At 38.1% G+C, this 14,871-nt stretch overlaps 1 protein-coding gene across 6 annotated transcripts in view; it reads left to right on the forward strand.

Moving 5' to 3' along the window:
- The window catches only part of LOC136873986 (ankyrin repeat domain-containing protein 17), a 918,230-nt gene that overhangs the window by 509,602 nt on the left and 393,757 nt on the right, over nt 1-14,871 (forward strand). For all 6 annotated transcript variants that reach the window (XM_067147404.2, XM_067147402.2, XM_068227616.1 and 3 more), the window contains one exon: nt 6,437-6,646. In XM_067147404.2, coding sequence (XP_067003505.2) covers nt 6,437-6,646 — 210 coding nt within the window. The remainder of the gene's footprint in view (nt 1-6,436; nt 6,647-14,871) is intronic.

Genomic DNA, 14,871 nt, shown 5'->3' on the forward strand with positions numbered 1-14,871 from the left:
AGACTCGTTTGCAGTTGTAGGCCAAGGAAGAGAAGGTAATGTAGTGGGAGAATTCAGACTGGTGCAAATCAATGTAAGAGGGAGTTGAGTGGTAGAATTCTGCATTGATCATAATTTAGTCCTTGCTAAAACTTGGTTCAGACACCACAAACTGTGGCTGTATATGTGGTCAAGACCTGGAAATTAGGCAGGAATTCAGAAAACGGGTGTTGGATTTCATCACCTTCCCAGGGCCAAACCTGGACTTCGGCCGCAACTTGGTAGTCATGAAATACCAACGGGGAAATTCAAGAAATTGAAGAAAGGATTGAGTGCAAGGAGATGGGATGTGGACAGTATGACTGAACATAGCGAGTGGGATTGTTACAATAAACAAGTTGCACAAGTACTAAATTAAAAGCTGAAGGAAACACAATAGGTGGGCAGTTGTGAAGAATGAGATCAGTAGGGCTGCTGAAGAAATGGTAGGAAGAAAGGCAAGATCAAGTAAAAAACAGTGGATAACTTGGTAAAAGTACAAGAATGTAAAAAAATGAGGGCAAGAAGAAAATAATTTGATTAAAGAATGAAGTTAATATAAAGTATAGGACAATTAAGGAAGAATGGCTGAAAGAAAAGTGCAAGGTTGTTTTAAGGCTGTATGGTTGTAGGAAAAGTAGGTGGTGCACATAGGAAAGTCAAAGAAACCTGTAGTTCATTTGATTTTAGCAAAATAATATGAATTATTTTAAGCTGTTTTAAAAGTTTAAAGATATACACATCATACAAGATTCAACTAAAATTAACTAATCACAATGAGAGAGTATTTAAAACTGATAGAGCCGTGCGTGTAGAGGCGCGCGACTGTGAGCTTGCATCCGGGAGATAGTATGTTCGAATCCCACTATCGGCAGCCCTGAAAATGGTTTTCCGTGGTTTCCCATTTTCACACCAGGCAAATGCTGGGGCTGTACCTTAATTAAGGCCACGGCCGCTTCCTTCCAACTCCTAGGCCTTTCCTATCCCATCGTCGCCATAAGACCTATCTGTGTCGGTGCGACGTAAAGCCCCTAGCAAAAAAAAAAAAAAAAAAAAAAAAAGAAGAACTGATAGATTGTTACTATAGAGACTCTGTTTAAAATTTTAAGACACCTTGGACTACACCCCAAATTAATAAACATGATAAGTGACTCTCACTAATACCCAAATCAAAAGTGAAGTTTAGGGGTGAATTATCAGTCATTTGAAATTAAAACTGGAATATGGCAGGGAGATGGGCTCTCACTGCTATTTAATTGTGCTCTAGTAATGGTAATGAGGAATGGTTTAAGAAATGCCCCCCCAAAATAAAGATTGGCCGGAAAATCCAAACAAATTGCCTTGGTTTCGCCGACGATTTAGCATTACTAGCAGTTGACATAAAAGAAGCAGAAACCCAGATTCAGAACTTCAAAAATATACCAAATAAAATTGGCCTCAAAATATCATTTGAAAAAACAGAAATTATGCCCCGAAAACCAACACAGCTAAAAGAAGTTACCATAAATGGTAATAAAATCAAAATAGTAACTCGGTTTCAATATTTTGGAGAAGTAATAACACTTAACCTAAATGAACAAAATCTCATTCCAAACAAGAACAAATAGATTATCTAAAGTACAAAAATTAACATGGGATATCTAGAAAAAGAAATGTCAATCAACAAATGCAAAAATAAAACACTACAACACGGTTATAAAACCAGAAGCTACATATGCAGCAGAAACACTTTTTCACCTGAATAAACAATCAAAGATTGACAGACTTAAGAAAATTGAAAGGAGGATTGGAAGGACCTGCATCAACAAAAAATACCAGAAAGATGGACAGTGGCGGATAATACCTAACAAAGTCGTGTACAAAGAGCTAGAACCCATTAAAAATACTATGCGTAAGGGGAGACTGGGATCCTTTGAACATATAATGAGGATGCAGGATTAGAGACTTCTGAAACAATTAGTACAACACAATCTCATCTCAAAAAATACCACAACAGGATGTAAATGGATCAGAGAAGTAATTGAGGATCTGAAGGAAATAGGCCTTACAACAGAAGACACCACAAATAAGATAAAATTGAATACAAAACTGAAGAATACAATCCTCCGCTTTACCCTTACGCGAAACAAACCAACACCACTCATATTTTCAACCGAGGAACGGGGACGAAGATCGGAGCGTCTGAAGAAGTACTTGGAGGACCCAGAGTGTAAGAAATCTTGTCTGGAATAAGGAAGTACCAAGGAAGTGTAAAGAGGTAGTGTACAAAATATATTGTGCACCCACATTGACTTCTCTGCCTGAGACCTGAACAATGGCAAATAGGGAGGAGACTCAAATTTAAGCCAGCAAAGTGAAATACCTAAGAAGTGTGATATCAAAGACAAGGAGTGACACTGAGAAACAAAGATGTGAGCAAGGAGGGCAGAATGGAAAACCTGAATGAGACTTGATAGGAGTAAACTAAGATTGTTTGGACCTGTGAAATGGATGGAGGAGAGAAGAAAAACAGATTGTGAAGATGAAGTTTGAGGGAAAGAGAGCGAGAGGGAGACGTAGAACAAGGTGGATTGATTCACTAAAAAGAAGTGCAAGAAGAAGAAACCTGGACTGGGACAAAATGATGGAAGTCAGTTCTGAAATTACCAGTGTTTCACCCCAGCTTGGGTGTAAAGGCCTAAAAAGCTCGAATGTTACATTTGCAATTAATGACATTAAATTATGGTTTCCTTTTGGGAATTTAATTTCTGATATAATAATAATAATAATAATAATAATAATAATAATAATAATAATAATTGCTGCTAGATGCAACCACTTGACAATTCCTGTTTGAGTTGTGAAAACTGTCTTTTTCTACACATTCTACAAAATGATCCAGCACCTTTCTTGTGTAGAGTGGCATTCTGGTAAAATTATTCATTCCATTCATTCTCATTCAAGGGAAGTCTGAAGGTGGTCTTAAATTGTGGACACGCTTGCATTGCCGGCCCTAATATTACAGCAGTTGACGGGGATGCAATTTGTCATTGGTGTCATTCAACCTATGTAGTAAGAGAGGCACCGTGGAATGTACGGAGGATATGTATAAATGAAGTATAAGTCATAATGATTAGGATTGCTGATGTTGCTATCATTGAGGAGAATTAATGTAAACTACAAAAAACATTAACAGGAATGCACAAACCTCAAGAGAACAGCATGAAAATTAAAATCAAGGTTTGAATCTGCCAATGTCGACATTAGAATCAACTTTTTACTATTGGATCAAGTAAATATTTTTACCTATTCAAGAAACAAAATTATTTACAATGCAAAAAGTTCAACCTTCCTAAAGTGCAAAATTGCATTTACAATGCAAAAAGTTCAACCTTCCTAAAGTGCGAAATTGGTCAGGCAGAGGTAGACTTACAAAAAATGGGAGCTGCTAATGTCAAGGAATCTAAATGGAAACACAAAAATGAAATTTACTAAATACTTGGTCTACAGTGTGGCTTTGTATGGATTTTGAATGTGGACTTTTAGTGGAAGCAATAGGAGACTTCTAGAAGTATTTGAAGTGTGGTGGCAGAAGAGTATGGAAAATACCTCGTAGACGCAGTGCTCACTGATAAAGAAATTCTGTGAATAGGTGGGAAAAGATCACTGCTACCAACGATAAGAAAAAGGAGAGACCAAATAATTGGCTATCTGTACAGCCACAGTTTAACATAATGGAAAGAATGACACGGGGTAACAGGGGAAGACCTGGACTGCTGTACACTAGGCATATCTGAGAAGAGTTAGGAGGAAACTTATGTGAAGAAATGAAGAGACTAACGGAGACAAATGAAGGGGAAGAATTCCTGCCAACCTGTCTTCCGATTGAGAAATAAGAAGACAGCGTACACCATTAGAACTAAACTTTTGGGGGGTCATTTCTGATCCTGGTGACATTGTTTACAACTGTGTAAAATGTAAATCATAATTCTTCAGATTCTTTGCCTTTTAGATTATCTACATTCACTACCATTAGTTGTGTTCGAAGGCCAAAGTACCGTTGAGGTGTGCTGGGAAAATGAGGAATGAGGTACAGTGGAACCTCGATTATCCGTTCCCAGAAAATACGTTTTCCCGGAATATGCGTTCAAATTACGTGGTCCCGCGAGCATCGTAATTAAATCACGTTGTAAAAGTCCCGCATTATCCGTTCCTCGAAGAAACGATTTCCCGGATCAACCGTCCAGAAATTCCAGTCCCATCAACGCTAAATCCTCGATCAATCGTTTTTTAATAAACTGTATCTTACAAAAGGACGGCTATGGCATATTTATGGATCTTGGCGTTAACGTCCCGTCACTGCGATAATTAAAGCAAGTACTGTACCGGTACTGGAAAGGCGATCGGCGGTTAACTTGCATAAGGGACCATCTTAGCATCGCATTCGGGTGGTACTGTTTAGAGAATCTCGGAAAATCATAAAGCAGAGAGTGGCGACAACAATTGCAAGGAGACACGGCGCATTTCGACAGCTCTGCTTGAAGACGGAACTAGTTTCGTCAAATGTTCGCACTTATAAAACGTCCATATTATGTCCAGGGTTAGATGTTTATATTTTTACTTTTTTCAATCATACTGCCGAAGAGGTTTTTGGCACTTTGCTCAGGGCACTGCAGAGTAACTGGGCTTTCAGGCAGGAATCGAAACTGCTTTTTAACACAAATTCAGTATTTTTTATATTATCGTACATGATTGTTAGCGAGACCAAAACACATGTTGCACCTAAATGTAATTTTAAAAAAAGAAAACCATGGGAGGTCTTGGAATTGCCTATTACTGTTTAGGTCCTAATGTAAGACTGGGAATTTTACGTTTTCGTGTTAAAATACAAAAAACCGCAGTCGTTTTATTTGCGCACGTTGCATTTTAAATGGTTGCTATAATTTCAAACTCGTACCGACATGTGTAGCGAGCGCACTTTCCAGATGACCTCAAGGTCACGAATAACTGTAATTTCTGAAGTTTTGATATTTCTTTTATCTTTCCAATTTGATTGGATTTGTGACGCGCGGAACTGAATATAATGCATTCGAGAACTTTTAAGAATCGATACTTACATTCGAAACCATGTTTTCGAGTTCAACATAACCTTTAAAAGTCGACGTAGGCCTAATTTGCGCGGTACGAGATTTCCAGAAACTGACTAAAAAACAGTATACCGAAGACCATATTACAATGAAAGACTAAGAAATGAACGGATTTCGCATTCATTTTGGGTGCTTTCGTATCTAATGTGCTTTATTTTATTAGATGAGAGAATTAAAAACTACTTGTGGTCGATTGTCGTTTGGCTTGGCGTTATTAGATTTTTCGAAGAGTTTGACTAGCCTAATCAAAGTCGCTGAACTGAAAGAAGTTTTCACGGGAAACTGACGAAGATTCCCCTGTAAAACTGAATATAAAGTATTGAGATATTGAACTCGCGTACCGGTAATTAATGCGGTTTCGTGGTCTAACATGCCCGCCTCTCATCCAGAGGCCCGGGTTCGATTGCGACCAGGTCAGACAATTTTACCTGGATATAAGTCTGGTTCCAGGTCCACTCAGCCTACGTAATTACCTTTAATTGTGGAGCTATCTAATGGTGAGATGGCGACCCCGATCTACAGAGCCAGGAATATCGGCCGAGAGGATTCGTCGCACTGACCGTGCGCACCTCGTAATCTGGAGTCCTTCGGGCTGAGCAGCGGTCGCTTGGCAGGCAAAGTCCCACTGGGGCTGTAGTTTGGTTTGGTTTAAGAGTTTTGTAAGATTATAATTATACATATTTCATTTTTGTGATGTTTAGCCAAATTGTTGATGGTTTTCATTCATTCCTGGATTTTCCGTTTTCCCGTATTGTACGTTTTATTTTCATGGTCCCTCGAAAAACGGAGAATCGAGGTTTCACTGTAGTTTCCTCTTCTATTTTTTGCAGTAATTGGAAGATCTTTTCACTTACAAGGCTGTCAAACCCACCGAAATGCATGTATCGCTGAGGAGATATACTTGAGGAATGAGCAGTTTCCTTTTGTGTTTTCACCTGTTCTTCTAATAATTTCTTCATTTTTGAGCTTTGCTTCCATCCTCCTTCAGTACCACACCTCAAATGCCTCCAGACGTCTTCTATGACACTTGTTCTCTGTTTACTGATCCACCAAAGTTTAAACAAAACCACAATATTATGACGAAAATTGCACCATAAAATGTATTTTAAACAATTTGCAGAGACAGGAGACCCAGATCACATAACATGATCAGCGTTGTCCTTCATAATGTAAATTATCCTGATTTTCAATTAAATATCTTAGTTTTAGGACCATCTTGAGTTACGTGATTTGAGTAATGAAGCTGTTACTATACAAAACTTATAATACAAGATTTCTTATCTGGTTTCCAGGTCTTGCAGCAGCCTCAATTAGACTTGCAGCAGGACCAGCAGCAACATGCACTCCTGAAAAGTAACATGCAACCTACTTCCATTATCACTCCAACTCAACTGATGGCCCAGCTGCAGCAGCTAGATCCCTTAATAGTCCCTGCCACTCCCCAGCAGCTGAACCAGGTGCTTCACCATAAGCACCAACATTTACGCAACCTTCAGCAGCAGGTAATTAAGATATGAAAATTGTGTTAAAGCAAGTCACTTACCTTTATTAGGTATTGAACGAACAAATGTATACAGTAGAAATCCATTATGGCGAGAATTCATAATGGCGGAAAATTTGCTCACTATAGCAGATGGTCGTTATATCAGATTTTTTGTAAGTCGGAAAAAAACCCATGCACATTAAAATCGGTATGAAACGGCAATCGGTTTGTTCAAAACTTGCATTTCCCCAGATGATATCCATACTATGGCTTAGTCGTTTGTTATTTTTCGAAAAACCGATAGTACGTGAAAGTGTATGGAATTTTAAAAAAATTATAGTTTCATTCCAGAGGTCTCCGGCAAACGTTTCAGTTTTCTTCTTCAAACCGCATCAACTAACCTAACCGTACATGTATCACGAAAGCATATTTCAAGTGCACGTAGAGAAATGATAAGCTCTTTGCTACGAATTTACATGGGGATAGTATTTCCGAAATTTAACTAGATGCAAGAAAATATAAACAATCCTCTTATATCAGTGATGCACTTTGCCATATCTTGAGGTGTATCACATTTTTACTTAATTTCAATACCAGTATGTAACATTAAAATTAAGCGATTGTTTACTTCAGCCTTTATTTCTAACGAGTTAACAACTGCTATCGTCCATGTCAGTTGTGCATTTGTTATGGAAACATGTTATCCTCTTTCATTTTGAATTTCCTTTTAGAGAACAGCAGCCGATGGATATTAACTAATCGACTCTGACATCGCTTTCCAATGTCAGTGAGAGAGGACATCGCTTTCGAATGTCAATGAGAGAGGTAGCTAGTGGACATAGCGAGAAGATGATCGATCGCATGCAATATAATGGCTGGGTTCATAAATATCGGTAACACAAAAATTCGCTCATGCTTAATCGATTATAATAACAGATTTATCAGTGATAGCACTCACACTGTAACAATAGGATAAAACACAGTTTAATATAGGAATTATGAAGGGACAGAAAAATACCTGACGTTAAAACGGGATTCTCATTAAATGCCATACTCGCTATAGCAGACTTCTACTGCTCATCAAAGGCGGAGATGCACAAAGGTTTGTTTTCATTTTTATCTCTCTTCTTCTTTCTTTTAAATTTGCTTTACATCGCACTGGCGCAGATAGGTCTCACAGCGACAGTGGGATAGGAAAGGCCTAGAAGTAGGAAGGAAGCAGCCATGGCCTTAATTACGGTACAGACCCAGCATTTGCCTGGTATGAAATAATTCACAGTCGGTGTAGTTTTAGTTTCATAAAAATGACCAGAGATATGAATTATGAAATGTTGCCATTGATGCTTTAACGGCCTGTACTTACAGACACGATTTAGGCTTTTGGGCTTATGCCGTCTTGAAAATAAGGTGAAATTATTTAAGTTTCGCTGAGAACTTTGCTCTGCGTCTTCAGAAGAAAATCTTGACTATCCACGAGAAAGGCTTCCAAAAACAATTGAGCTTTGAATTTAGACATTATAATAGAAGTAGAAAAGGTACGTTCATTCGTCACCAGATGGCTCCCTGGATGCAGTATAGCGCTATCGTTTGTAGCTTGCGAAACGTAAAGAATTATTTTTTGATATGGCATAAGCCCAAAAGCCTATATCATGTCTATGAATTGTGAAATGTTTTGCAATTAAATGTACAGAGTGAAACTACAATGTCTATTGGGCAGTGTGCTTGTCGTTCTCTATATGCGATTTTTTTTATTTTACGGAGAAAAATATCACACAAGAACACGTTTGCTAATTTCTAAACAACTTTATTGTCACTACGAAACTTACCCTAGTCTCGTCAATCTCTCTTTTTTAAAACACCACAGTGCTAACATTTTTTTTACTGTACTCTTGTCAGATAAAAAAAAAATCGCTTCTCTCTAACAATCTACAAAGAAAATATACATGTTTTACACTAGAGACCTAATGGTGCTGTTTCTTGATGCCATATTTCAAGTCTGTGTGTCCGTACGTCCATTGCTATGTTAAGCTGGATAAGCATATGTACGTTATACGACCAGGGACACGAAACATAAATATATTAACATAACACTTTTGACTCATCGTAAAACTTCAAAATACGATTATTGAAGGTTTTATCATAATTATGATATCTGTCCTACGAAATGCTGGTGCCAGCGGGAGATATATAATTAGGCAATGATGAATGGGTTAATCACCTTCCAGCTTCTTGTGGGTGGTGGTGGTGTTTTTTGCATAAACCATTTGCTGGCACTATTGTTTTGCTTGCTGCTGGCCCCGTCCTCCATTGTCACTGCAGCACTGACCTTACTGCTCTCGCCAGCATTATTGTGTTCCACCGGCTGGCTTGCACTTGGCCTTCACTGTTTTTTTAAAAGTCATATGGCATATACAAGCGTAGTGTATACAATGATACACAATGTATGTATTTAAGGTGAAAATACACTGCCTGACAAAAAATGTCAGGAGGAGGAGTGGTTGAAAGTGATTGAAAGTACATTTGGTGAAAGACCATGTGCCTTTATTGAACTGATTACAATATGGGATGAAAGAGACAAGGCCATTAGCAGTTACAGGTGGAATGTCTGTGCCAGATCAGTAGGGTGTCGCACTCCCTTGGCTGCAATGCTTGCCCTTATGCGATTCGGAATGGTGTCAAATCCTTTGAATCCTCTCCCGAGACAAGTTCGTCTACAGATGTTCCAGCTGGCGCTCCAGATCCCGCTGGTTGGTACTGGGACGGAGTTCCTTCCAATGTCATCCCACACGTGTTCAGTGATGGAGAGGTCCGGGGATCTTGCTGGCTACGGGAGGACCTCAACATGCTGTAGGCCAGGGCCATCCAAACAGCGCTTCGGCCATGCTCCAAGCACTTGGCTTGGCTGGCTGAGCAAGCAGCCAATCCATCAGTCGCTAGTCTAGTCCATTGCGCTTTGTTGACAGAGTGTAACTAAATCAGTTTCGCAGCTGTCGTAAAAATGAAATGAAATGGCGTATGGCTTTTAGTGCCAGGAGTGTCCAAGGACAAGTTCGGCCCGCCAGATGCAGGTCTTTAGATTTGACGCCCGTAGGCGACCTGCATGTTGGGATGAGGATGAAATGATGATGAAGACGACACATACACCCAGTCCCCTTGCCAGCGAAATCAACCAATTATGGTTAAAATTATTGACCCTGTCAGGAATCGAACCCGGGACCCCTGTGACCAAAGGCCAGCACGCTAACCATTTAGCCATGAAGCCGGACGCAGGTGTCATGACTGAACATCATAAAGCAGAATGGGAAATTTCTTTTTTCTGTACAGCTTATAAAGGCCATGCCAAATGTTTAGTGTGCCACACCGAGATTTACTGTGTTTAAAATAAACACAATAAACACTACCAACCACAGGGATGATTATGGTGATTTGACAGACTCCAATCGCCAACCAAACTTGGAAGAATTGAAAGAAAATTTCAAGCAGCACTATTCTATAAGTTTTTTTTTTTTAAATTTTAAAATGATTGTTTACAAACGGGAATTAAGAAATGTTTGAATTATCTGAAGAATTTACAAACAAGCTATAAATGTTCGCTGTGAATTTCCAAAGCTGGGGAACCCTTCACGGAAGGGAATTTAATCAAGGAGTGCCTAATGCACGCGGCGGCATGTATTTGTCCTGTGGAGCTAGTTGAGAAATGTGATAATATCTCTCTTTCTCCTCAAACTGTGGCTCGCAGAATAGACAATATGGCCGTTGACATGGAACAGCAATTAATGGAGAAGGCAGCACATTTTGTATCATTTTCCATCGCCCTCGACGAATCAACCGACATTGCAGACACAGCTCAGCTCGTTATTTTCATTCGAGGGGTGGATGACGATCTTCGGGTCACCAAGGATTTCCGTGGTCTACGCTCGGGGGTTTCTCAGCTATGTAAAAGTAAAAATGGCTGAGAGCGGTAGTACCCTAATGGCGGCGATCCATTGCTTGATACAGCAGAAGGCAATCTGTGCAGAATTCGCCAAGCTTTAAGACGTAATGGGAACAGTTGTGCGAATGGTAAATTTTCTTCGCACCCATGGACTCGCACACCGTCAATTCAAAGAGTTCTTGGATGACATTGAAGCGGAGCATCCGGATATCCCGTACCATGCAGAAGCAGTAACACGTTTTCCCGCTTAGCACGTCATAAATTTGAAGTCCCGACACCCATAATATTAAAACTGTGTAAAAAATTCTTTACTTAACAAGTCACGATTTTTCGCCTTTACCGCTTAGTACGATTATATGTTCCCCAGACCTGAAAATGTTCTTTTGTCATCCCTTGTGTGATTTCCAAAAGAGATCAGAGGCCTCGCCACGGGTCGGTCGGAGAAAGTTGCGCGATATGAGGAAATGAGTGAATTCTCGAACACCGAGTATATTGCGAGGGGCAAGGTGTTAGGTAAAGTTGAGTTTTGCGTCATTAATTGGCTGCAAAGACTTTACACTAGAACAAGACAGGACAGTGCTAAGTTAAAGCACAGTAATAGATTCCACTACGACTAGGAGCGTTAATTTCAGTTTTCACGCTTTTTTTTTTTTTTTTTTTTTTTTTTTTTTTTTTTTTTTTTTTTTTTTTTACATGGCTTATGGCTGGGAGTCATCAGAAATTGTGTCACGTAAGTTACCGCCACAGGTAGCGGAAGTGTAACTCTAGCAACCGTGCAGCCGTTCGTGGATTGGTATGACAGAGACATATCTATGATCATTTGATTTTCTGGAAAGTGGTTTATTTTTTGTTCTTTGTTCTATGGAAAGGTCTTTGTTGTCATTTAGATTGTCGAATAACCCAGAGCGCTTGATTGTGCTTGTTGCCTATTTCGCATTCCAATCTGAAAAGTAGAACAATAAAAGTTTGATTTCCACCTATTCAATACTTTACAAGCAATTATAAAACTAGGATCTCATCCTTATTTTATTGCTAAATTATTAAAAACATAGGACATGTTTCGTTCAATTATTGAACATCTTCAGCTACATACATTTTTAACAAGGTCTAAATCGGTAATACTATTCTAATAACCTGCGACTATTGTTTACTGCTAACAGATTTAATCATAATAACTGTTAAAATACTTTTGAATATAAAACATTATATATTACGTCGTCATTGTTAAAACAATATTACTATTTGTAGTGTTTGATATTTTAAAAATGTTTTTCTAAATTTGAATACAATGTCATAAGTTAGTCAGATATAAATAACTTTACAATCTGTTTGATTTTGTTGATTATCTTAAAACTATCAGTTGGATACACATTAAAATCTTTTCGCTAACTGGCGCGAGCATTACTACATCTTGTACTTTATGAATACAAAATCTTGGTGCTCTCTCAAAACAGTTGAGTTTGGTTGTGATTAATAATCTTTTCATCCATAAATTAACAAAGTGAAGCACACTGTTGATTATTATTTATTAATTTGTCGTATTTCAAATCTTTAACGTCCAATTGTTCAAATTCACGACTTGCTTTTAAACTTTACTGGTGTGGAGCAATTCTTCAAAACTTTCATGAACTCTGTCAGATGGCGACAGTCCAGTTATGATAAGTAATTAGTAACTTACTCGAATTTTACGAAAGTAAGTTTGTTGACATCTCCTTTCTACTTCTGCCTGTATTTACATTTGTGCACTCAACTGTTTGACATTAAAGATTTGAAATACGACAAATTAATAAATAATAATCAGTGTGCTTCACTTTGTTAATTTATGGATGAAAAGATTATTAATCACAACCAAATTCAACTGTTTTGAGAGAGCACCAAGATTTTGTATTCATAAAGTATAAGATGTAGTAATGCTCGCGCCAGTTAGCAAAAAGATTTTAATGTGTATCCAACTGATAGTTTTAAGATTATCAACAAAATCAAACAGATTGTAAAGTTATTTATATCTGACAAACTTATGACATTGTATTCAAATTTAGAAAAACATTTTTAAAATATCAAACACTACAAATAGTAATATTGTTTTAACAATGACGACGTAATATATGTTTTATATTCAAAAGTATTTTAATAGTTATTATGATTAAATCTGTTAGCAGTAAACAATAGTCGCAGGTTAGTAGAATAGTATTACCGATTTAGACCTTGTTAAAAATGTATGTAGCTGAAGATGTTCAATAATTGAACGAAACATGTCCTAAGTTTTTAATAATGTAGCAATAAAATAAGGATGAGATACTAGTTTTATAATTGCTTGTAAAGTATTGAATAGGTGGAAATCAAACTTTTATTGTTCTACTTTAACTGAATTTCAATACGGAAAAATGAGGATAATATCATGCAATTCCAATCTGAAATTAGAAATTTATTTATTCAAAATCATTCTTTCAACTTCGGAAAATTTCCTTTGCGCACTTGCTTTCTTGTTCCGTTTCTAGTTTGCTTATACTCATTTTCAATTTTGTCTTGGTTGCCCACATTAGTGTTCAAAGTAGAAGGTGCTAGTTTGAACGTTAGCACCAACTCTACACGCTTAAGATGTGGATTCCTACCTTCTACTTGAAGGATTTTAATTTTTCCTTCATTAGTGAGTGGTTTCATGGCCCTTTTGTTATCCATAGCTAGGCTATCACAAGACAGATGCCTTATATGCCACACTACTGAACTTCTCACGATTATCCTATAAGTCTGTAAGTAGGCTGTCACGCGACAAATAATCACTTCACTTCTTTTTACCACTCAAGACAATAAATTGAAGGTAAAGCGGTGTACCATTAATACAGAAATACTAACTGCTAGTTGACAGTTGGCACGTTGTCCGAACCAATGCCAAGTACTGCCGAAGTTTCGTGTTACAAGATGGCGGCCGAAGGCACTTAGTTGCAAATGGCGAGTGTAATCTCGCAAGAAATTCATGCTTGAACAAAGTGACCAGAAAACGGTGTTTAATTTCCCACTAGTCAGAAACCTAAGGCTTTAACTAACAATTCATTGTACAGTTGTTTCAGGAAGAAAATGATCTGCTATAGTATGTAGGTACTGTAGCTATTTCTATGAGCCGAAGGGCAAAAGAATGTTGTATCTGTTTTTCCGAGTTTTTCACATCTTTTAATAGTCTCTTGTTACTTTAACGGTCTCCAGTAGAGAATTATCGATATTTTTTCTCTTGACTTTTTCACACTATTTAGTGCTCTCCGTTATCTCCTGAAACACTACACACACACACACACGCACACACACACACACTTACACACAATGTAAAATGTACTAATGAATAAATTGATACCATCTCCCTGTTGGATAGTTTTTAATGGAATATCAATAGTACGTTTTCCCACATGACTTTTTTTTAGGTTGTCCCCTGCAGAAACGAGGTTTCACTGTACAGTTCTTTTATGTAGTTAGGTGAGCTCAATGTAATTTCCTCATTAGTAAATGGAAGGAATCTTTTGATAATGTTCACTAGTCAATATATTTTAAAGAGCAGCGAACAGAGCTGGTTGTGTGAGCCTGCACGCTCCACTCGATTGTTTTTTTCCCTAACCCCTTTCTGCTTCATATGCATTTTCCAGCTGTTGGCTGAATCCGCTTGGAACATACAGTAAACCTTTCTATCTGTTCTTTATCTTCTCACCATTTCTTCCTCTTTGCTCTTGCCCTGTCCTCTCCTCTTCTCTTCACACATTCCCACACTTCTTGTATCCACCTGTCTCTTGGTCTTCCTCTTGTTTTCCTATTATCTTCATTTCTTGTATCTTCCTGGGCATCCTGTCTTCCGTCCTCCTCTTCATGTGTCCATACCATCTATGTTGAGATGCCTCTATCCGTTTGGCAATGGCTCTTCTTTTACCATAAATTTAACCTTCTGATTTCTCATTTTATCCATTCTTGTCACGCTTATCCTGCTTCTCAGAAATTTCATTTCACTTGCCTGTATCCTAGCCACAGCTCTCTGCTTCATCACCCAAGTTTCTGATACATAGGTTAGTGTTGCATTGCAAATCGATACAAGCATATGACCCCCAGGAGCTTACGTCAGAGGCAGTCATCTTCCCACCATTTGGAAGAGAATTGTTGCAATAGTTCAGTTCATGAATTCAATATGGAACAGAGCCAAGAAAAGGCACACTGTTGGAGTATTACAGAAAAAAGCCTATTTTCTGGGATCCTCAAGATTCTGCAACATTACATGAAACTCAAAAATTATGATCTCTGGCAAGATCTAGCAGGAGTAATGGAATCCACAAAAG

Source organism: Anabrus simplex, chromosome 5 (genome assembly GCF_040414725.1).
Source record: "Anabrus simplex isolate iqAnaSimp1 chromosome 5, ASM4041472v1, whole genome shotgun sequence".
NCBI lineage: Eukaryota > Metazoa > Arthropoda > Insecta > Orthoptera > Tettigoniidae > Anabrus > Anabrus simplex.